The sequence below is a fragment of the Mauremys reevesii genome, linkage group 8 (genome assembly GCF_016161935.1).
Source record: "Mauremys reevesii isolate NIE-2019 linkage group 8, ASM1616193v1, whole genome shotgun sequence".
Lineage (NCBI taxonomy): Eukaryota > Metazoa > Chordata > Testudines > Geoemydidae > Mauremys > Mauremys reevesii.
Window position 1 is genome coordinate 56526160 of NC_052630.1, and position 23864 is coordinate 56550023.

The window sequence follows — 23864 nt, forward strand, 5'->3', positions numbered from 1 at the left end:
TTGTATGGGGGAAAAATTGGTTTATTTCCTTCATGAGTCACATATTAGCTAGAAAAGAAGTGGCCAAATGTGCTTGTAGCTGGACAGTTTTAAAGGAACATAGGGCCAAAGTCTGCTCTCTTACACTAATGTAACTCTGGTAAAACCCTGCTGCTACTTCAAATTTATACCACTAAATGGGAGAATTTGGGCTAGTAGGTATTGTACTGCAAGGACATGATGAAAACAGGAAGTTAGTAAAGACCATCTGCCTTTCATAATTAAGTTTCTCATGGTTGGTTTAATGCCTTAAATCCCAATCCTGAACCAGCTCAGGCCTCATTTAGACAAATCTATTGAATAATGACCATAGAATAAGGCCTTTATTCATAATAAGGTGAAGCCTGGGCATAGTAGTCAGTTTTCCCTGATGCTGCCTTTGCTAACCTAGAGGAATGAACACTCAGGGTAAGATAAGAATATAGTTCACTGACCAATCAGTACTTAGTTGGTCTGCTTTAATTACCATGTATCAGAGGGGTAGCCGTGTTAGTCTGGATCTGACAAATGTGTCTGACCAAGTGGATATTCACCCACAAAAGCTTATGCTCCAATACTTCTGTTAGTCTATAAGGTGCCACAGGACTCTTTGTCGCTTTTTAATTACCATGTGCTGTAGAACTGGACAAAGACCACTTATTTCACATAGGCCACCAAACATCCATCGTATGGTAACAAACAACTTTCAGCCACTACTGAACTGATGGCAGAGAGGGAAAAGACTCCATATGTGATATGTCTTTAGTAGTTTTCTGGACCATCTAGCCCTCCATACCAAATCTCCACTGTATAGATGTTTTGTATTGTATGCGGATTAACTGGTGTTTGCCAAAACTACAAACACCATAGCAGCGTTTATGAGTTATCTGTAATCAGGATGATTTTAGGATTTCCCTGAGTGATCACTCTCCAACTCTCATGTAAACATGCAGCCAGATGACAGTGTGGAAAATCCTTTAAATACACCATAGTGAACAACTTATCAGTTTACTTATTGAGAACTTTTCCTGTTTATTTATTGAGGAATGTTTTTTTCAAACTTGTCTTGGGGAGGCAAATATCAACATTCTTAATCGCTTTCAAATTCATTGGCAGACAATTCTATGTAGTGGTGTTTGAGCCTGTCCCTAAGCAACTGACCAAACACCATATTGGTTGTATTAAGCTGAGTTTTGTGCCTTTATAGTTTTAGAAAGTCCAGTCTCTGTTCAATAACATGCAACTATTCCTTTTTAAAAAAATCCTTTCATATGTAATCAATTCTGTGTGTGTGAGAGAGAGAGGCCTAAAATCCCCAAGATTAGTTTGGAAGACTTGACATTTATAGTGTAGTTTCAAAACAAAGAAATAAAATTACAGCCTAATCAATGTGAACTATCAGCATGTAGTCATATCAATTGTCATGGTTGTTGGAAAATCAGGCCTTGTCTATCTTATACAGTTGTGCTGACAAAAGTTGGCTTTCATCGACAAAATAGTGGAGGTGTACACACTACAATGCTCCTTCTGCCAATTTAACTTTCCTGCTACTCCACAAAAATAAAACCACCTTGATGAGAGGCATAGAGCTTTTTGTGGCAAAATTAGATGGACGCAGTGTCAGTGTAGATGCCATGCTTAGTTATGTGGCCACAAATAACCTCCAGGAGGTGTCCCACAATGCCCATCCTGACCGCTCTGGTTAGCAGTTCAAACTCCGCTGCCCTGCACCCAGGTACAAAGGCATCTGCCCCCCCCTCCAAAAGGCTTGGGAATTTTTGAAATTCCACTTCCTGTTTGCTCAGCGTTGACAGCTCACATTGCATCTTTCCAGCTGACCAGGGCGGCTCCATGCACTAAATGATCTCCTATGTGCAAAACACCAGAGCTGTTGAATCTGCTGGCTCTGTGGGGAGAGGAGACTGTGCAGTAGGGTGACCAGATAGAAAGTGTGAAAAATCAGGACAGGGGATTGGGGGTAATAGCACCTATATAAGAAAATGCCCTGAATATCGGGACTGTCACTATAAAATCAAGATATCTGGTCACCCTACTGTGCAGTCCCAGCTACGCTCCAGCTGTAGGAACTTTGATACTTATGGGAAGATTTCTCGTGGCATGCTGGGTAAGTCCTATGAACAGGACACGCATCAGTACCGTACAAAGATCAAGGAGCTGAGGCAAGGGAGTCAAACCGTCACTCTGGTGCTGCGCTGCAGATCTGGAGCTGGACATCATCCTTAGCGGTGACCCCCACTGCCACAAGCCCCATGGATACTTCACAGAGGCTGGAGACAGCGGCCAGTGGACTCAACCCTGAGGACAAAGTGGTGGACGAGGAAGTGGAGTTGGAGGATGAGATGGGATAGGCGACCGGGTCGTCCAATACCGTGGCAAGCCAGGACCTCTGCTTCACCCCTGAAGTTTCAGTCCCAGCACTCCATCTCTGGCACACATGATGCACTGGTGAGTGCTCATTTTGAGTTGATACTGCTTGATTACATGAGGTAGAGCTGTCCTTTGCTTTGTTATAAGCTAGAAGTGGGTTACCCTCAGGAGTGAGATATCTGCTTCAATGACCCCCACTTGTGGAAAATGGAGGCAGAATTTACAATATTGTCCCTAGTGATCCCCTTAAAAAAACACCTAGAACCTTTGCCCCATCTTGAACGCGCCCACCCCCCAGGCCGAACTAACAATGTTTAGGGCATTCACTGAGCTGTGTGCTTTCCAAGGGACAGTGAGAAGAGATGTACTTTGCTATTATGATTCAGTGCTGTGAGTGCACTAATAATTATGCCTCTGTTTATTGTTTATTGTGCTTCTGCAGATGTGCCCTTAAGGAGACCCCCGACATGCCAGCGGAGCGCCTCCTCCAGATAAAGAGGTGACCAAGGAAGAGCGAGGAGGACATGTTTTGGGAGATTTCCAATCCTCTGACATCACGGATCAAGAACACAGAGCAGGGAGAGAGATAATTAATGAATAATTAAAAATAGATAGGCAGGAGAGGAAGCAGGGCCAGGAACAAATTTTCGAGGGCCAGGAGCGGATGATAAAAATAATAGAGGACCACACGGAGATGCTGAAGTCCCTAATCGTGCTGCAAGCAGAACACATGCATGCTTTCTCCCCGCAACCCATACAGAACTGCTTACCATGCCCTCCTCAAATCCCACCCACACATTCTCTGGATAACAAAATGGCAGATGAAATTTAATGTTGATAAATCCAAAGTAACGCACATTCAAAAGCATAATCCCAGCTATACATATAAAATGATGGGGGTCTAAATTAGCTGTTACCATTCAAGAAAGAGATCTTGGAGTCATTGTGGATAGTTCTCTGAAAACATCCACTCAATGTGCAGCGGCAGTCAAAAAGTGAACAAAATGTTGGAATAATTAAGAAAGGGATAGATAATAGGACAGAAAATATCATGTTGCCTCTATATCAGGGATTGGCAACCTTTGGCATGTGGCCTGTCATGGAAATCTGCTGGCGGGTCGGGACGCTTTGTTTACCTGCCGTGTCCACAGGTTTGGCCGATCACAGCTCCCACTGGCCACGGTTTGCTGTTCCAGGCCAATGGGGGCTGCGGGAAGCAGTGCGTGCCAAAGGTTGCCGATCCCTGCTCTATATAAATCCATGGTATGCCCACATCTTGAATACTGTGTGCAGATGTGGTCACCCCATCTCAAAGATGATATATTGGGCTTGGAAAAGGTTCAGAAAAAGGCAACAAAAATTATTAGGGGCATGGAATGGCTTCCGTATGAGGAGAGATTAATAAAACTGGGACTTTTCAGCTTGGAAAAGAGACAGCTAAGGGGAGATATGCTTGAGGTCTATAAAATCACGACTGGTGTAGAGAAAGTAGATAAGGAAGTGTTGTTTACTACTTTTCATAACACAAGTGCTAGGGGTCACCAAATGAAATTAATAGGTTGCAGGTTTAAAACAAATAAAAGGAAGTATTTCTTCACACAACACATAGTCAGCCTGTGGAACTCTTTGCCAGAGGATGTTGTGAAGGCCAAGACCATAACAGGGTTCAAAAAAGAACTAGATAAATTCTTGGAACATAGGTCCATCAATGGCTATTAGCCAGGATGGGCAGGGATGGTGTCCCTAACCTCTGTTTGCTAGAAGCTGGGAATGAGTGACAGGGGATGGATCACTTGATGATTACCTGTTCTGTTCATTCCCTCTGGGGCACCTGGCACTGACCACTGTCGGAAGACAGGATACTGGGCTAGATGGACCTTTGGTCTGACCCAGTAGGGCCGTTCTTATGTTCTTGCATCTTCCTGGCCCATTGCAGGACCCATTCACTTTACCCCTTCGGACAGATTCCCCAGTGATAGCTAGACTTACACACAGCTATGAGAGCCTCCCTCAGGAGAGTGCTTCTCTCACTGTTTTGTCCCTTTTAAGAAGGCATTTTCTGTTTGTTGCTTATTCCTGTTTAATAAAAAACAACAACTGTGAAACAAAATTAATCTTTATTTGTCTCCTACTCACAGCAGTTGCTGCTGTGGCAATTGGCACATTTGCAGACTACAAATTACAGTCAGGAAGCAATCATCAAAATGGTTATTCCAGATGGCATGTAAACAAAACACGGCAGAATGCATTACTTAAAGACACATTACTGGTGCTCATTGTCAAAATGGTGCTTCAAAGCCTCCCTGATTCAAATAGCCCCCTGTTGTGCCCCTCTAATAATCCTGGTATCTGACTGCTCAAAATCAGCTGCTGGGCGATATGCATCCATGCTCAACTCCTAGGGAAACTTTTCCCCTTTGCGTAATATTTGTGAAGCTGTCTACAGCAGGCCACTATGACCATGGGAATATTTTCCTCATTGAGGTCTAACTTGCCATAAAGGCAATGCCAGTGAGCCTTTAATTTGCCAAACACACATTCCCAGGATCACTGTGGACATTTCAGCATCCTGTATTAGTGTCTTCTGGTCTGGAAAGAAAGTCCCTGCTTTCAGCTTTCTGTACATGCCAGCGTTCATGAAGATGCATGTGGCATGCATCTTCTCTGACCACCCTGCATTAATATCAGTGAAATGACCCCGGTGATTCACAAGTACCTGCAATGCAATGGAGAAGTACCCCTTTCTTATTGATGTACTCTGTCAGAAGATGGTCTGGGGCCAAAATTGGGATATGAATGCCATGCATTGCCCTGTTGCAGTTAGAGAATCCCATTGCCGCAAAGCCATCCACTATTTCATGCACATTTTCAAGAATCACAGTCCTTTATAGCAGGATGCAATTAATGACCCTGCATACTTGCATCAATGCAACCCCCATGGTGGACTTCCTGACTCCAAACCGATTTGTGACTGACTGGTAGCAGTCTGGAGTTGCTAGCTTCCACACAGCAATTGCCACACATTTCTCCACCAAAAGGGCAGCTCTCATTTTGGTGTGCTTGCACCATGGGGCTGGGGTGAGCTCCACACACAGTTCCAGGGAGGTGGCTTTGGGCCTCCGAAAGTTCTGCAGCCACTGCTCATCATCCCAGACGTGCGTAATGATGCTATCCCACCACTCAGTGCTTGTTTCCCAAGCCCAAAAGTGATGGTCCACTGTGTGCAGCTGCTCTGTGAATGCCAAAAGTAATCTGGAATTTTCTTTCCATGGCACACAGCAGGGCTTGCATCATGGATTCCTGTTCAGATTCAAAGCTTATGTAATACTGCATTGTCAGCTGCATTGTGTTCAGAACACTGATTGCAACACTAGAGAGCAGTGCAGGATCCATGGTTTCAGGAAGAGATGGGGAGTGCACAGTATACGGGGGCTGTTGAAAAATGGTGTGAAATGTTTTCGGAAGCCCATGGAATGATGGGACAGAAAATACTGCAACGTGGGACGTTGAGCCTGCACCCATGATGCACTGCAATCCACTCCACTTCCCTACAACTCCTAGCTGCAGAAGGTGGTGAGTTGAATAGTGGGATAGCTACCCACAGTGCACTGCTCTCTCTATTGATGCAAGAGCGCCAACTATGGATGCACTCCACCAACACAAGGAACGTTGTGTGAATATGCACAAGTGATGTAATTATAGCGGTTTATGATCATTGGTGTAACTTGCGTCGACTTAACTTTGTAGTGTAGACATAGCCTCAGTTGTGGAGTACGGGAGGGTGGTGGTGGGAGAAAAGCATCAGAGTAAAGAAGAATGGAGGAAACCTCCATAATGAACGCAATCCCAACTGTGTCAATGTAAGTGCCTAAAGTTAGTCCCTTGAATCTATATTTAAGCACCTGAATGTATGCATTCACATTAGAAATTTTTCAGGTAGCTGTCCTTCACCTCAGAAGCAACTTAACACCCAGAAAATGAAATCAAATATGGCTTTTCCTATGATCTAATGATCTTTTTGCAGGTTCCATGACATTTTAACATATAGTGTGCTATGAATTAAACCTAAAGTGGCAGCTTATCAGGTGAAGGCATGCAACGTGTATGGAAATTGTGTGCGTGTGTTTACTGTGATTTCATGCACTACTGTGGCAGTTGAGCATGCAGATAAACTGGTAATTAGATGTATTAGTTGGTCAATTATGTGTGTGCAATTACTACAACTCTATAGAAATTAGGCACATAAATACAACATTTATGTATATACATTTCTGAAAATCAGGCACTAAAAGGTATTTTGATTATTAATTTATTATTTGTATTCTCATAGTGCCTAGGAGTCCCAGTCATGGACCAGAACCCCACAGTGTTAGGTGCTGTATACACTCAGGACAAAAAGTCCCCCAAAAGCTTACAGTCTAAGTGTAAGACAAGCAGATGGGTAGAGAAAGATGGGGGAGTATAAGGAAACACTGTGACAAGATTGTCTAAATAGAAAAGATACTGAGTGAGGAAGGAATAGAACACACAAGCTGAGTGAAAGGTTTGATGGGGGAAAATGTCATGTTCTGCTTTTTGGGGGGATGGAGGTGGTGGATTTACTTGAGGGGGATCAGTTGAATGGAAAGAAAAAGGGGGTAAGGGGAACAGGGCAGGGGTGGGGAGGGTTGGAGCAAACAATCAATCAGTGCAGGGCAGTGAAAGTCCGAGAACATTATATAGTTGTACATGACCAGAGATCCCTGCTTTGGCTACTTCTGTCTCTGTGTGCTGCAGTGTCTGGCTGGGTGCTCTCTGCAGTGTTTCCCCAAGTGCACATGGTGATATCTTGCATAATTTAATTCCATAAAATATTTTGTATAGTGTTTATGAAAGCTGATATACAAGGTAAAGTTGTATTGTGTTGTATGGTAACTGTTACGAAGAATGTCCCTTAAATTCCATCAAGCACTGTGCCAGGGTACTAAGGCTATGTCAACACTGTGCTTTTAGGGACACAGCTGTGCTGCTACAGCTGTGCTGCTAAAAGGCGCACAGTGTAGCCGCTTTGTGTTGGCAGCATAGAGCTCTCTCGCCAACAAACAACCCCCCTCCCCACAACGAGCGGCAGTAGCTTTGTCGGCAGGAGATCTCTCCCACTGACAAAGCGTTGTTCACACCAGCGCTTTTCGTTGATAAAATTTTTGTCGTTCAGGGTGTGTGTGTGTGGTTTTTTTCACGCCCCTGAATGACAAAAGTTTCACTGATGAAAATCCAGTGTAGACAAAGCCTGAGAGTCATGCCTAGTGCCTCTGAAATGGAGAGAATACCTCTTCATCATTATCAGTGTTCACTAGATCTAGCACTTGTTTTTTTCTTTTACTCTCTGGTTTAGCAATAACAGCAATTTCATTGACTCTGACACAGGCAGTGTACATGTGCTGAACTTCTAAGAGTGATTAAAATTAATTGCTACTGTATATTGACAACTTCACCATCTTGAGGTAAAATCCAAATTAATTATTCTGTGAAAAAGCTTGTATCCCATTCTTTTTCTCTCTCAAGCTTGTTATGGAATTTCAACCTCCAATTGCCAGTATGCAATAATGGGGAATGACCTGATGGAGGAAAATTATGAATGTAGCCACCCTGTCAGTGTTTGTATATCCAGCAGGGATGAGACACAAGGCACTGGAGTGTAACTGCTCCACTTAACTGAAGAAAAATCAACAATAAAATCAAGATGAAAACCAATTGTACAGATATTTGTCTTTTTTTGGTGTTCACTTTCAAAGACAGGGTTCCACTCCCTGTTTAAAACTGGGCAAGATCTTCACTTGGTTTAAATTGGCTATGCTGATTTAAATCAGCTGAGGATCTGGCTCCATGTCTCCAGTAGTGGGTTTCTAGATCTCTCTTTGATAAGCAGAGAAAATATTTTCAAAAGCACTTACTGCTCTGGGATTTAAAAGTCTAGTTCCTAGAGTGGATGAAGAAATAAATGAGCTGGTGGTTTTATGTATGTGTGTGTGTGTGTGTGTATATATAATACACACACATTGCTATTAAGAACAATGGTTGTCAGTGAATAGACCTCAGCCTAAGCAGTTTGGAGACAAGTTCTTGCAGGCATATGCTTTTAAAGAAGTCCGAAAGGAAGAAGAAGAAATGAGTTGCTGAATGAATGTGAGGCAGGATTAGGATGGGAAAGGGGAAACGGGGAAACAAGATTATTCAAAGAGCACCGTGTTTTTAAAATGGACAGGTTTTTTTATGAAATTGTAACATGTTAAATAGTTTAACAAACAGCATTTATGGATAAATGGTTCAAATCAAAGCCATAATAAAAGTCTTAAGGCATCTATAAATTCATAACACAAGGAAATATTTTCTGTGATCTCTCTGGTGACCTTTGTAAATCAAGTGAAAACTACACAGCGCCAGGCATTCATAAACACAGCCCCAAAATAAACCCTTGCGTGTGATCGTGCTAGATTGCAGCCACGGTTGCTGCTGAAAGTGCTATCAAGTGAAGCTTTGTCTGGATGGTTTGAAAGGAAAAAATATCAAGATTACATGGATATTAAATACTCACTTAAGGCTTGTCCACACATGAAAGATAATCTGGAATAAGGTAGGGGGTTTGGATTTAAAGTGGATTCCTGATTAACTTCATGCGTGGATGCTTTTATTCCTGATTAAGAGCATCCATTTATGGAGTTAATTGGGAATAGTTAATCAGAAATAGCTATTTTATATCCCCATTTAGAAAAGCTCTAATTCAGGGGTTGGCAACCTTTCAGAAGTGGTGTGCCAAGTCTTCATTTATTCACTCTAATTTAAGGTTTCATGTGCCAGTAATACATTCTAATGTTTTTTAAAGGTCTCTTTCTATAAGTCTATAATATATAACTAAACTATTGTTGTATGTAAAGTAAATAAGATTTTTAAAATGTTTAAGAAGCTTCATTTAAAATTAAATTAAAATGCAGAGGCCCCCCCCGGACCGGTGGCCAGCCCCCTGGGCAGTGTGAGTGCCACTGAAAAGCAGCTTGTGTGCCGCCTTTGGCACGTGCCATAGGTTGCCTACCCCTGCTCTAATTTATAGTGAGCATAGGAAATAAATGTGGACACTTGGGAAAACGTTTTGTTATAAACACACTGGATGATGATTTGGAAGACATCAGGAGGGAATGGATGGCTTGGGGGGGTGTTAATGTGATATTTAAACTTCCACTTCTATGTTGCCACTATGAATTAGAGCCCTGTGATTACTGAAAGTTATTTCCTAGTGGTTTGATGGCCAATTGAGTTGAATTTGATGATCTCAGGTTGGTTGTCAGTGGACACATGCCTACGCCACAAAACCCAGAACTGGAATTGATTTCTAGTTTGTGCTTTTGCTGGCAGTCTTGATCTGAGAGACCAGGGAGTGAACAGGCATGGAGGCTGAACTATGTTCTCCCTTCTAGAGGGGAGATGCCCTTCAGGCCTGGCCTGGGTCTTGAGGCACATTTGTGTAACATTGGTGGGAGAAGCTTGCCAATCTGTTCTATGGCTAAAGGACTTCAGTTTCTCACGCTCAGACATACAACTACATCTGGAACAAACTCATATTAATTTCTGGTGCAACCACTATTCTTTTTCCCTTCTCAGTCACCAGCAGTAATACAAATATGGGGCAAAAGAAAACAGCAGCGCATGCATATGAGAGAGACAGACACATACAAACACATACATGTGTTTAAGACACATGGAACTAAGGATAATATTTGTACAAAATTATCAGAGTTGTTTTTAATTATTCAAGACTGGTAGACTTAAAATCAGACCCCTCTTCTCTGTAAATCAGCAGCCCTCTGTTGCATATAACCCCTCAACTCTCCTTTGACATGGTCATTTAAATGGCTATCCTTTTCCAAGTGCTAATATGGAAAGGGTTTCATGTCAAAAGTTAGTAATTGAAAGCTGCAGTATTTTGCTTTACATGGAGCTGGCTGGCTGCAGAAAGGGGAGCATGCTTCACTGTCAAAAGATGTGGTGGTGTAGTCGGTGCATATGTTCCCCTTGCATGCTGGGGTTGGGAGAGATGATGCCCAATACAGGCCAGTGCCTTGAAATAGTATTCTGCTCTTTTATCATTAAATACAATGTTATTGCTTTTCTTTATTTTTTTAAAAAAACACCATTTTAAAAATACCAGATTGTATGACTCTGAAATTATTGACTCTCAGGGGAATTGTAATTTAATAGCCTTTGGGATTTTACTGCAATCTCATTACACACTTTGCATTTTTTTCTTTTAATCCCAGAAATCGGCCCAGTGACAATTACCACAGATTCCAAGAAATTTCAATATGAACTCCGGGAACTTTATGTTCAGGTGAGTAACTTACCTGTTCTGTACATGGTACTTGCTATGGTCCTTATTTCCTTAGCCTTCTTTCTCACTTGTTTCTACTAGAGGCCCTAGTCAGGCCCTATTATGCTAGCTGCCCTGAATGCATAGTTGACACCCATGTGATTTGTTCTACAACAGGGTGACTAAATTTACTGATTTTGTTCAACAATACAAAATACTAGAACAAGTTGGAGAATTCTGAGAATTATTTTGTAATTTTTTTTTTTTTTACTGATTCTGTCAGCTGGGTGAAAAACTGCAAATAATTTGTTGAAATTTTTCAATTTTCTTTGCGTGGGAAAAATTTGTCTGCAATTTTGAAACATTTCAACCTACAATATATCTAATTTAGTTAATATACATATAAGAAAGGTTGTGTGACATCCACCAGGATTCCACCTGACACAGACTGATTAAAGGTAAATTTTCCATCAGATTGACTCAGCCCTTGAAGCACTCTCTGTCATCATGCAGATCTCCTGGTGCTCCAGTAGCGGTTCTCATCAGTCAGATGGCTCAGAGTGGGAATTGCCTTAGGGCCTGATTTGGATCTCACACTGATGTAAATCATCAAGAGTAACTCCTTTGCAGTCGGTGGAATTGCATTGGTTTAAAGGTGCCGTAAATGAGATCAGAACTGAGCCCCCTGTGTGAAGGATTTGGGTGGAGCTGCAGTTAGGGTAGGGGTGGCCAACCTGTGGGTCTGGAGCTGCATGCGGTCTTCATAGGTTAATATGGGGCTCCTTGCATAGGCACTGACTCTGGGTCTGGAGCTACAGGTGCCAACTTTCCAATGTGCTGGGGAGTGCTCAGTGCTCAACTCTGCTGTGCCCCAGGCCCTGCCCCCACTCAGGGGTGCCCAGAGGTGAGGGGGCAAGTGGGGCAATTTGCCCCGGGCCCTGCAGGGCCCCCCCCGAGAATTTTTTGGGGCCCCCGGAGCCGGGTCCTTCACTCACTCCAGGGCCCCTGGAAAACTCTTGCGGAGCCCGGGCCCCCGGAGCTTCTTCCACTCCGGGTCTTCAGCAGCAATTCGGTGGCAGGGGGGTCCTTCCGCCCCGGGACCCGCCACCAACGTGCCCCGAAGACCCATGGCAGGGGGTCCTTCCGCCCCGGGACCTGCCACCGAAGTGCCGGATCTTCGGTGGCAATTCGGCGGTTGGGGGCCCAGGCCCCCTGAATCCTCTGGGTGGCCCTGCCCCCACTCCACCCCTGCCCCCGAGCCTGCCATGCCCTCACTCTTCCTCCCTCCCCACCAGAGCCTCCTGTGCACTGCATAACAGCTGATTGTGGTGGGCGGGAGGTGTGGGGAGGGAGCGGGAGGCACTGTTTGGTGGGGCGGCTGGCGGGTGGGAGGCACTGCAGGTTGGAGTTGGGGGGAACTGATGCGGGACTACTGACATAATTAGTGTGGCTCTTTGGCAGTGTAAATTGGTCAATTCTGGCTCCTTCTCAGGCTCAGGTTGGCCGTCCCTGAATTAGGGCATGTCTTCACTGGCAACGTTAAAGCGCTGCCGTGGCTTGTATAGTTGCGGCACCAGCGCTGGGAGATAGCTCTCCCAGTGCTATAAAACAACCACCTACACGAGGGGAATAGCTACCAGTGCTGTCTACACTGGCACTTTACAGCGCTGAAACTTGCTGCGCTCAGGTGGGTGTTTTTTCACACCCCTGAGCGAGAAAGTTGCTGGGCTGTAACGTGCCAGTGTAGACAAGCTCTTAGTCAAAGAAGACCTGGTCTATTTCCTCTTTAAAACAATGGAAAAACTCCCATGCCAGATTGGGGCAGTGTTTGCTAGATTCAATCCTTCCCTCCTTAGAGTACTGCCTGAGTGACAGCTTGTCTACATTTACAGTGCTGTGGCAGCACAGCTGCGTGGTTATAGCGCTTAGTGAAGATGCTACCTACACCGATGGGAGAGCTTCTTCCGGCAGCCTAGGTACTCCACCTCCCTGAGAAGTGGTAGGACTTCTGCCATCAACACAGTGCTGCTACATTGGAGGTTAGGTCAGTATAACTACACTGCTCTGGGGTGTGGATTTTCCACACTTGAGCGATGTTGTTATACTGACATAAGTTCCTAGTGTAGACCAAACCTTAGTAATGCGGGATCAGGGTAGGTCTACGCTGCAAAATTAAGTCATTGGCGTACAGCCACCACAGTAATTGAATTGGTTTTATATGTCCACACGACACTCCTTGTGTTGAAGCACTTAGACCGATTTAACTGCCAGTGTGGAGCATTATGGGACAATTTCTGAAAGGCAGCAACCGTCGATAAGCAACACAGTGTTGACACTGCGTCCACCTAACAACATTGACTTGAGCGCTATGCCTCTCATGGAGGTGGAGTTGTTATTAGGTCAGTGAGTGGGAAAATTACGTTGGAGGGAGCTACATGTTAGTGTGAATGCTCACAGAGTTAGACTGACGTAAGCTGAATTACGTTCACCTAATTCTGTAGCGGAGACCAGGTCTAGATCTTCTGTGGCTTAAGAGCAGATCTGGCTTAGAAAACTGGCATTAGGAAGAATCCTTTTAATAAAAAGCTACTTGTAAATGGGTTGTGCTCGTTTGTGTAACACAATGAGTACAACTTAAAATGTAGCAGAAAATTCTAAACTAGAAATTCAGAGAAAACAATAATATATATTGAATAATAAAACCGAACAACCCTGTTTTGACATTTGTCTTAAATTAGCTAGTTTTAAAATGGCTGCCACCCTCAGTTTGTTTTTCATAACTGGCAGAGAGAAAAATAACTTGAAAAAATGCTGTTTTATAGTTGAAAAGAAGCCAAAAGCTAATGTTTGCAAATAATTTGCTGAGCAGATGAAGCTTGTAATTAATGTTTAGCACAAAGTCTTAGTTCCAAACAACTTGTTTAAAAATTACTATGAAGTTCTATTTAAGTTATGATTTTTTTAAATTCTAGTCAATGACATATTGTTTTAATAACTTCATATTCAAACTATGGGCATTTAAATAAGTTAATATCAGTATACAAAATGCATCCATTTGAATGAACGATAACATTTGAAAGACCAGAAAGTTAAATTTTAAAAAGTAATTGGAACTATGTAATATTTTGATTAAAACTCCTGGGTTTCTCCCAGAACAGTGAAGCATTTTCCAACCACTTGCCATTTGTGTGTTTCCAAATAAAGCATTTAAGAGATGCAGGAAAATGAATTGAAAGAAAGCACTGGAGAAAACAAAAACAGTTTGAGAAGCAGATCATCTTTACATTGCAACAAGAGAGATTAATGCAGAAGGAAAGGACATGGAACAATTATTCGTATTAATCAAAAAGGACAGAACTCATGCCAAATATTAAATATTTTAAGGAAGAGCTTTGTGACCATCAGAACAATTAGACAGTGTAATGAGCTGCCACGGGAGATTATGAAATTTGTCTTCATTGGAGAGCATCAAGTCTAAACTTGACATCCATCTAATAGGGGTCATTTGTGAATAACAAAATCAATCTGTCCACAAAACAAAAGCACAGACTACACAAGTCACTAGAGGGGGCACTTCCAATACAAGCCTAATCCTTCAGCCCTTACTGTTGTTATTTAGTCCCACTGATTTCCGTGGGCCTTATCTTGAGAGAAAGGGTGAAATGACTATTATCTATATATTACCATAATCTTTTTTATTTTTAATGCAATGCACCCATTAACTTAAATGTGAATTTTGTGCGCTGAACGATGGCAGGATATGAAAAAAACCCACTTGACTCTCTTCTTCCCTAATTATACAGTGACCCTATTCTTTCTTCATGTACGCAGCATGTTTCTCAAATCTACATGAAGTTTAAACGGGGGAACTGTATTTTGTGACATTCTCATTGAAGTTCTGCTAAATCAGTGATCTGTTCAAAAGAATATTCCAAAAGATGAAATTCTCCAGATAGATTCCTTTCCAGTTGTATGGAAGGGAACGTGCATCCTAAAAGGATGAGCTGAGTAGGGTGAGCAGATGTCCCAATTTTATAGGGACAGTCCCGATTTTTGGGTCTTTTTCTTATATAGGCTCCTATTACCTCCCACTCCCTGTCCCAATTTTTCACACTTGCTGTCTGGTCACCCTAGAGCTGAGTATGTAAAAAAGGGTATACTTTGCTTAAATCAACAAACCTTGGGGGAAAACCCCTGACTTTGCATATTTTGAAAAGGAAATTTCCCAGCTTCTCTTACATACTTTCTGAAAAGGTGGGTTCTTGCTACTATAGCAGTTGGAGCCAAAACTAGGGATGAAATCCTGGTCCCACTGAAGTCAATGACAAAACTTTCAGTGATTTCAGTAGGGCCAGGATTTCATCCCTGAACACAAATCACACATCTCCCAGCACAACCCCCTCAGACACAAATCAATACAACCATTACAAAAAAACACAACCAGCATACACGATAACCCCAAGCACAAATAGCCCTTCAAAGTAGCACACACCCCTCATTCACCACCAACACAAATCTACACAAGTTTCTGAGCACAACACAACCCACATACAAATCAATGCCATCACTCATATAACACAGTCACCACACACAATAACCTCAAACATCACTCTGAAGCCTACAATATCTGTTGAGTCAGTGTGAAGCAATGGAAATAGCTAAAAAGCATGAGCTCTTTTTGTTTAGACTATCACCAGGTTCAATCATCACTGGGATTCATAGAAGATTAGGGTTGGAAGAGACCCCCTACTCAAAGGAGGAACAACCCCAACTCAAAGCAGGACCAACCCCATGTTTGTTACTATCCAGTTTTTAAGATCTCAAACAATTTTGGCTTTTTTACACAGGATTTTCTGAATTATAGCAATGTGACAGCACAGGCTTTCAGCTGCTAATAGTTATAGAAGGAACCCCTGATTGTGCTTAATTTAATAGAGCCCAACAGAAAAATTATCACTGTTTTAACTAGAAGAGTCTTTTCTAATGATGTTTCCAGTCAGATTTTGCACACTAAGGGCCAAATTCAGCCATAGTATAAGTGGGTGCCACTCTATTTGAAGTCAGTTGAGTTAAACCAAGGCTAAATTTAGGCCTCAGAAATGTGGCTAGTTCAGATAAATTCAGATATGTAATTGGATCTCCTGGGTGCTTATCAAACTAGACTGAACCTAACACTAATTTTCCAGGGAAGTTCAGGACGTAACTATAGGCATTTTTAATTGCAATTTAGAAAAAAAAATTCTAAAGGAATTTTTCATTAGGAAACGTTTGGTATGTAAAGCTGCTCTCCTCCATAATTTTTTTTTTTGTAATGTGATCTACCTTTTGAGAAGGCAGCCCTTTGTGTTTTCTGTTTCCTGCTGTACTGGGAACACTGTGTACAGTGATTAACAAAGTAGTTTTACTATTTATATGGAAAATAAACATTAGCATAATAGAACACTTCGCTGGTGTGTAACAATACTCTGATTGATTTTAAGTGTGACTAGTGAGAGGTTTTCCTTAATGGAAGAGGACTGTAGGAAGTAACCATTGTCTAGCCTTTGTGTCCACATGTAACACACAAAGCAGAGCAGTCATTTGTTGAAGAGGACACTTAACAACAACAGTTAAAATTAATTGGGATATACTGAGCTATCCTCTAGGATACAAAAGCATTGCCAGGATGAATTTCTGACACATTAAAATCAAAAAGAGTTTTTTTTCACAGTGTTTTGGATGTCTGCTTTACTGCTTGCTTTTCCAATAAAAGTCAGAAGGGCATTTTCGAGGGCTTTATAATTAGAATTACATTTAAAGAACAGATACACTCTTTACATTAGAAGATGATAAAGTATTCCTACTTTGGGAGCATATATGTAAACAGTTCTTTGAGATTACAACCTCTATAGTTACTAAGGCTATGTCTACACTACGGACCTTACAGCGGCACAGCTGTACTGCTATAATGTCTACTGCGTAGCCACTCTCTGCTGGCAAGAGAGAGCTCTCCTGCTGGCATAATTAAAGCACCCCCAATGAGCGGCAATAGCTATGTTGGCAGGAAAGCCTCTCCTGCCGACATAGCACGGTCCACACATGCACTTTTGCTGCTGAAACTTATGTCAGTCAGGGGTGTGTTTTTTTCAAACCCCTGACAAACCAAAGTTTTACTGACAAAAGTAGTAGTGTAGACAAAACCTAACAGATTAACATTCCATTGCTTACCATTCAAAGATCCAACCTTGCTGAGAGCTGGAAGATTATTAGAAGCATCATATTTTTGTCTGTCTATCTATATATATGACATAAAAATGGTCATGCTGGGTCAGATTAAAGGTCCATCTAGCCCAGTATCCTGTCTTCCAACAGTGGCCAATGCCAGGTGCCCCAGAGGGAATGAACAGAACAGATAATCATCAAGTGATCCATTCCCTGTCGCTCATTACCAGCCTCTGGCAAACAGAGGCTATGGACACCATCACTGCCCATCCTGGCTAATAGCCATTGATGGACCTATCCTCCATGAATTTCTCAAGTTCTTTTTTGAACCCTGTTATAGTCTTGGCCTTCACAACATGCTCTGACAAAGAGTTCCACAGATTGACTATGTGTTGTGTGAAGAAATACTTCCTTTTGTTTGTTTTAAACCTGCTGCCTATTAATTTCATTTGGTGACCCCTAGTTCTTGTGTTATGAGAAGGAATAAATAGCACTTCCTTATTTACTTTTGTGATGTTTCACTCCATATGTTTTATGTGTGAATATGTATATAAGTGTAAATATAATGTAACTGGAATATGCTTTATGCAAAAGGTCTCTTGTAAGGTATCATTACAAAGCTTATAATCTACTGAGTGTGTTCATCCTATTTGTATGAATATATCATTCTTGTATCTGAAGCTAGAAATATGAAGTATTACTCTGAAGTCCTATTATAACTATGCAAAGTGTGGGCCATTAATGGTGCCTTGGAATCTTGATGGCTTCCATTAACTAGGAAAATTGGTTGTAAATGGCTCTATTTACTTGCAAACCTTCCTGGGTATGTGCAGTCCAGCCCTGAAAGAATGGAGAATGAGGTCTTATAGTGATATGTGATCATGTCACCTGATACTAGAATCCATCTTAAACCTGGTGCTTTTCCATTTAGAAGGAAGGGTGGGAACCCACAGAGACAAAACTATAAAAGGGGGTGGAAAATAAAAGGGAGTGCCAAAACTATAAGAGGGGTGGAAAAGAACAAAGGGGGATGCAGTCATAAGAAATCCCCTACTTACCACCTAAGCTGGAACTAACAAGAACTGTACCGGGGAAATGATTGGGCCTAGACTAAGAAGGAGTCTAGTCTTTGAAAGAAGCTTATTGGAACATCTCTGAGGCCGAGATTTACCTGTATTCAGTTTCTTAATGTATTAGGCTTAGATTTGCGTGTTTTTGCTTTATTTTACTTGGTGACTTACTTTGTTCTGTCTGTTATTACTTGGAACCACCTAAATCCTACTTTTTATTCTTAATAAAATCACTTTTGTTTATTATTGAACCCAGAGTAAGTGATTAATACCTGGGGGAGCAAACAGCTGTGCATATCTCTCTATGAGTGTTACAGAGGGCAGACAATTTATGAGTTTTCCCTGTATAAGCTTTATACAGAGTAAAACAGATTTATTTGGGATTTGGATCCCATTGGGAGCTGGGTGTCTGGGTGCTGGAGATAGGTAACCTGCTGAGTGGTTTTCAGTTAAAGCCTGCAGCTTTGGGGACATGTTTCAGACCTGTGTCTGTGTTGCAGCAGGCTGGCGTGACTGGCTCAACAAGACAGGGTTCTGGAGTTCCAAGCTGACAGGGAAGATGGGCTCAGAGGTAATTTCAGCACATCAGATGACAGTACCAAGGAGATCTCATCACAACTTTCTCCACACCAGTCATGATTGTATAGCCCTCAATCATATTGCCCCTTAGTTGTCTCTTTTCCAAGCTGAAAAGTCCCAGTTTTATTAATCTCCTTCATTGTGATATTGGACTGCCTCCAAAGTATAGAAAAAACAATAACATTATATTTTTCTTTTTTCTCAACCTGAAGAGGTAGTTTAATTACAGAGATATGTTTGTGTGTGTGTGTGTGTGTGTGAGGAATTTACTATGGGAAAGCTAAGTAGAAGAAATAAGGGTTGGTCTACACTGAAAAAAATTTACATCTGCATAGCTACATCTCCCTGGGGTGTGAAAAATCCCACCCCCAGTCACATAGTTAGGGAGACCTAACCTCCAGACAGTACTTGGTCAATGGAAGAATTTTTCCATTGACCTAGCTACCACCTCTTGTGGAAATGGAGTAACTATGCTGACAGGAGAACCCCCTCCCGCTGTAACGTTTCAAGTGCAAACAAGCCCTAAATTTTGCATTTACTTCCAAAAGTGGTGAGGTTTCTTGTCATTCTCATCTCCTGCAGGGATGTGATGCATAGTTCAGATGCTTTGAAAGTTCTGTCTTCTACAGGCAAACATTATATTTTTGCAAGAAATATGAACTTTTGTTTAAGTGTTATTTTTCCATAAATTTTAAATTAAGCGGAGAAACTGACTCTTAGATAATGTTAAACTTAGCAATACTTAATATTTTGATTAAACACCCCCACCCAAAAAAACCTCAACAAGTTCCAACTAGTATAAACTCTGAAGCTTAGGAACACAGGTTACTGTGAACACATCCCCTGTAACCTCTGGCCTAAGCTCCATACACTGGTTCTCCCCCAGCAGGATGGATTTGATAAATCATGATTTAAATCACTAGTCAGAAAGACTCGATTTAATCATAGTTTTCTACATAAAACTGCATTATTGTTGGTTGTTATAACCTTAATACATATTCTTCACAACTCAGAGCTAGATGTAGGTTTCATTTTTAGAAGGTACACAATATACATTTTTAAAAAGTGATCTTATTTTGAAAACTTATCAGATTCATTTTCTGATATAGCTGTAAAACTAATGACTATTTGGTTATTTCATTTACCAAAGGTAATTGAAGCAGATATTTATGAAGTCATTGGGAGGTGAACTATCGCCAATTTAACAGGTTAATCATTAATATTGGGAAGATTTTCTTGCCATGCTGTATTAGGAGGAGAACATCACCAGAAAGACATTTAAATTGTTTTATTTAACTAAAACAACAATGTTATGTATTCTGGATTTTTTTCTTCAACAGCAAACATATAATATTTTAACAAAAAAACATATGTCCCTCACTTCTCATATTTATCTCCAGACTTCTTCTCCTTGTCCAAATCTATTCCGCCCCCCCAAAATGTTCTATTCATTGAACTTTTTGAAGCTTTGCACTTTTAGAGAGAGGTAAGGGATTGACTCTGTGTACACAAATTTGCAGAGGGACAATAGAGTTGAGGTCTGTTATTTCTCACCTCTGTATATTATTTATTTATTTATTTAAAAACATTTTTGCTGTTAGCAAGCATGTTACCTGTGGAGACACAAATCCACGTCTGAGAACTGCAAAATTAAACATCTCTGATGGTATCTTCTAGACTTACCACTGAGTCCCATTGGGTAGATAGAAAGATTAACCTAAATAATCTATTAGGGACCCATAAGATTGGGTCCCTAATCCATGAACTATTGGAACTCATTTACAAAGCTTTTCTTAAACATTACATGACTATATTGTCTCATACTATAGAATTAGAATTTATAATCCCTAATCTATGATGAGATATCTTTGAGTGATAATGTATCTTAATTAAAACTTTCTTTAGATAGGTTTTTTCCTCAAAAAGCATTTTATCAAAAAAATCCAATTTAAATTAAATAATCTGATTTTATATATATATTTTAAAAATCATTGATTTTTATCCACTCTGCCCCCCAGTGCACAGTCCAGTTCAAGATCTCACTGTTCTGATATTCAAAGTCCTCCATAGGATTGTCCTGGCTACCTGAGAGATCACTTCTCCCTTTATGTCCATGACCTCCCGGTAGGGCTATGTACCACTGGAACAATTACATTGTCACCAGTGAGGGAGGCTTGTAACTGCAAGAGACAGAGATTTCATGGGAGCTGGATCTAAACTACAGATCTCACTCTCACAAGAGATAAGAATGATTGTGAAACTAATCACTTTCAGAGCTGAACACAGAACTCATTTCTTTAACTTAGTTCTTTCTTGGGTGCGTGTGTGTGTGTGAATGTGCATGTGCGCATACACATAAAAACCAACTATAAACTAATTGAGCTATTTCCCCTACTCTCAGTTATCTAGGTGTAAATCTAACCAATGTAGCTAAACCAGATTTTTACCTGGGTAACTGAGAACAGAACATGGCCCATTGTGTACAATGGCAGGTAGATTCTGGGTATGGTGTGGGTCGGAAGGAATAGATCAGTCAGTGTGTTATGCATTCCTCATTGTTACTAGCACCCCGGCTCAGACACGCTCTTACAGAGGTGGACATGTACTTATCCTATTTCATGTAGTTTGATTGTTAGTATCTTTATTGCATTTTCTTTAGAACTTGACTATCAATGGGAAGTTTTAAAACTTGGCTTGCTCTTTTTTTTTTTAATAAAATAAGTATTTTTCAGAAACCACGCAATGCTGTGAATTTAAAAAAAGAGTAAAATGCTGGAAGCTGGAAAAGAAATCTGCCTTGATCTTTCTGAAAAAGAAACCAATTATTATAGCTAACATCCATTTTCCTTTCTTGTGATTGTTTTTTCTTTCTTTCTTTCTCTAATTGTGAATAGGGTGGTGGTGACTGTCCAGAGATGAGCATTGGTGCAATTAAAATTGCTCTAGAAATTTCTCTTCCTGGTTCTTTCATCTATGTATTTACTGATGCACGATCCAAAGATTATAGGCTGACACATGAAGTACTGCAGCTCATTCAGCAGAAGCAGTCACAGGTAAGGAGAAGATTCATATACTACCATTCCTGTTTATTTACCCATTTACTACCAATGCAGTAGCAGCATTGTCCAGAAAAACTCCTTTCCAAGATATTTTTGATATCTCTCTGTAAAAGAGGTCATGCTGTTGCCAGTCTAGCATCTAGTGTTTATTTTGTTGTAAGTTAAATTGGTCTGATTAATAAAAGTTAAAATTAAAGGGACATTAATTAAGGTTATTAGTTAAATACTATAAGGTATTCCACTGCCAATATTTGTCTTCTTGGCCCCCTTGGCAGTTGCATTGGTGTCTGTGGATTTGTCTGAGAGTTATAATACTGATTACTCTAGGAATAAAAAGTGCAGATATAAGATTTATTATTTCATCCCCTCTTGACATGATTTCTGTATGTCTGTTTTCTTCAATCAATGAGTCACTTTCCATCACTCAATCCTGATGGGCTTTGCCTTCCAAATGGAACTCCAATTGAAAAGAATCACGTTGAAATAATTTAGAGTATTATGTATGGAGTAGGTACAGAATCCAACTCTGCTCCAAATCCCTTGCCTGCCTTTTTTGGGGTGTACGTCTCATTTGTACAGAACTCAGAGTAGATTAATCAAAAGTAAAATGGCTGTCCATTGCACAGAGCAGTGAGAACCTTTAAATTTTTCTGGCATACTTTGCTGTTAAGTTTGAGAGTAAGATTTTTCCCATTGAGGTTTGCCATAGGTGCTGACTGACTATATTTTCATTTCCTTTGTGTGTTTTTCTTTTTTAAACCCCAGGTTGTATTTGTGCTGACTGGAGACTGTGATGATAGGTCACATATTGGTTACAAGGTCTACGAAGAAATTGCCTCAACAAGTTCTGGTCAAGTTTTCCATTTGGACAAAAAGCAAGTTAATGAGGTAATTTGCAGTTAATTTTTATGGCTATCTACTATATACAGAGCGATGTAAGGTATGGGCTTCCATTTAATGGCTCCATATATCTAATGGTCCCAATTCTGGTTCTGTTCCAACTCCTTTGTGCTGCTGTTGAGGTACAAAGCAGACAGAGAGCTGGTTTAGCCAGCTTCTTGTGAATTTTACATAGGGTGAATTCTGGTTGTTGTAGGCCTGGTGTATTGACTCTATGCCTCTTAAGGGCCTGATTCTGCCAATTTTAATTATGTTGTTAGGACAGGATGGACTTCTGTGCTTGTGAAGAGCTCCACTGACTTCAGACTGTCTTTCTGGAGCAGCTTTCTGGACTAGAGCCTTTGTGCAGTATCTTGCTCATGAGTAATCCGATTGATTTACTACTAAATGAGATGATGGAGCAGATTCTGTTCTAAATAAATGGTTTTTATTATTGCTAATTAGAAGTGATGGTAACCATAGACTAAAATGTATATTTTCTATAGAACATCCAGTGACTTTCAGGTTCTATATTATTACAAACAGAACTGACATTTCCCAAATGCATGAGAATTAATTTGATGAAGACAACGTCACATGTTAGTTATTTGGGTAATTGGAATCATCTGTCAATGTTGTAAACATGACTTTGACTTCCTGGTGTACACAACATTCCGTCACTGGGTTTTGATTTTTGTTATTATTATAAATAAGTAAAATCTAAACAAAAAAAGTTTGTTTACTTCACTTTGTCACAATTTTGTCTGATTCCATAAATGTTGCTGGTGCATTGCAATTTGCTGCACTTGGTTTATCTGGTAGAAATGAGGTTGTATCCCTGTTAAGTTGTTGGCAGAGGGTTAAAAGCAGAGCCAGAGCTAGGCATAAGCAGACTAAGCAATTGCTTAGGCTCCGAGCAGCTCCAGGGTGCCCCCCATTCATTTTTATTATAAGAACTTGCCTGTTTTAGTATGGGGAAGCCCCAAAATAGTCCGGCTTAAGGCCCCCAATGGGCTAGCACTGGCTCTGGTTAAAAGTAACTACTTCTTAAGGAATAAATCATGTGTGATGTTTGTGTGTGTGTGTGTGAGAGAGAGTGAGTGTCTGTTAGGACTGTGCACAACTTCTGACTTTAACTTTTCAATTATTTGTGTGTGAAACTTGGAAGTGATCATGCTGCCATCTTTCTTTTTTCAGTAAATTTCCACATAAAGCACAACCAAAACCACACACATAAACAACTAAATCCCAAACTATACAAACAGTCCTACAAAGCAAAATATGTCATTTTTTTTCCATCCAGCATAGTGAAATATTTAATACCAAAGC

The 23864-nt window shown here is 40.9% G+C and overlaps 1 protein-coding gene across 1 annotated transcript in view; it reads left to right on the forward strand.

The window, feature by feature from the left end:
* HMCN1 (hemicentin 1) overlaps positions 1-23864 on the forward strand; it is a 324395-nt gene that overhangs the window by 42773 nt on the left and 257758 nt on the right. The window contains exons 2-4 of the mRNA XM_039483793.1: positions 10698-10768; positions 21492-21650; positions 22422-22544. Of these exons, the coding sequence (XP_039339727.1) occupies positions 10698-10768; positions 21492-21650; positions 22422-22544 (353 nt within the window). The remainder of the gene's footprint in view (positions 1-10697; positions 10769-21491; positions 21651-22421; positions 22545-23864) is intronic.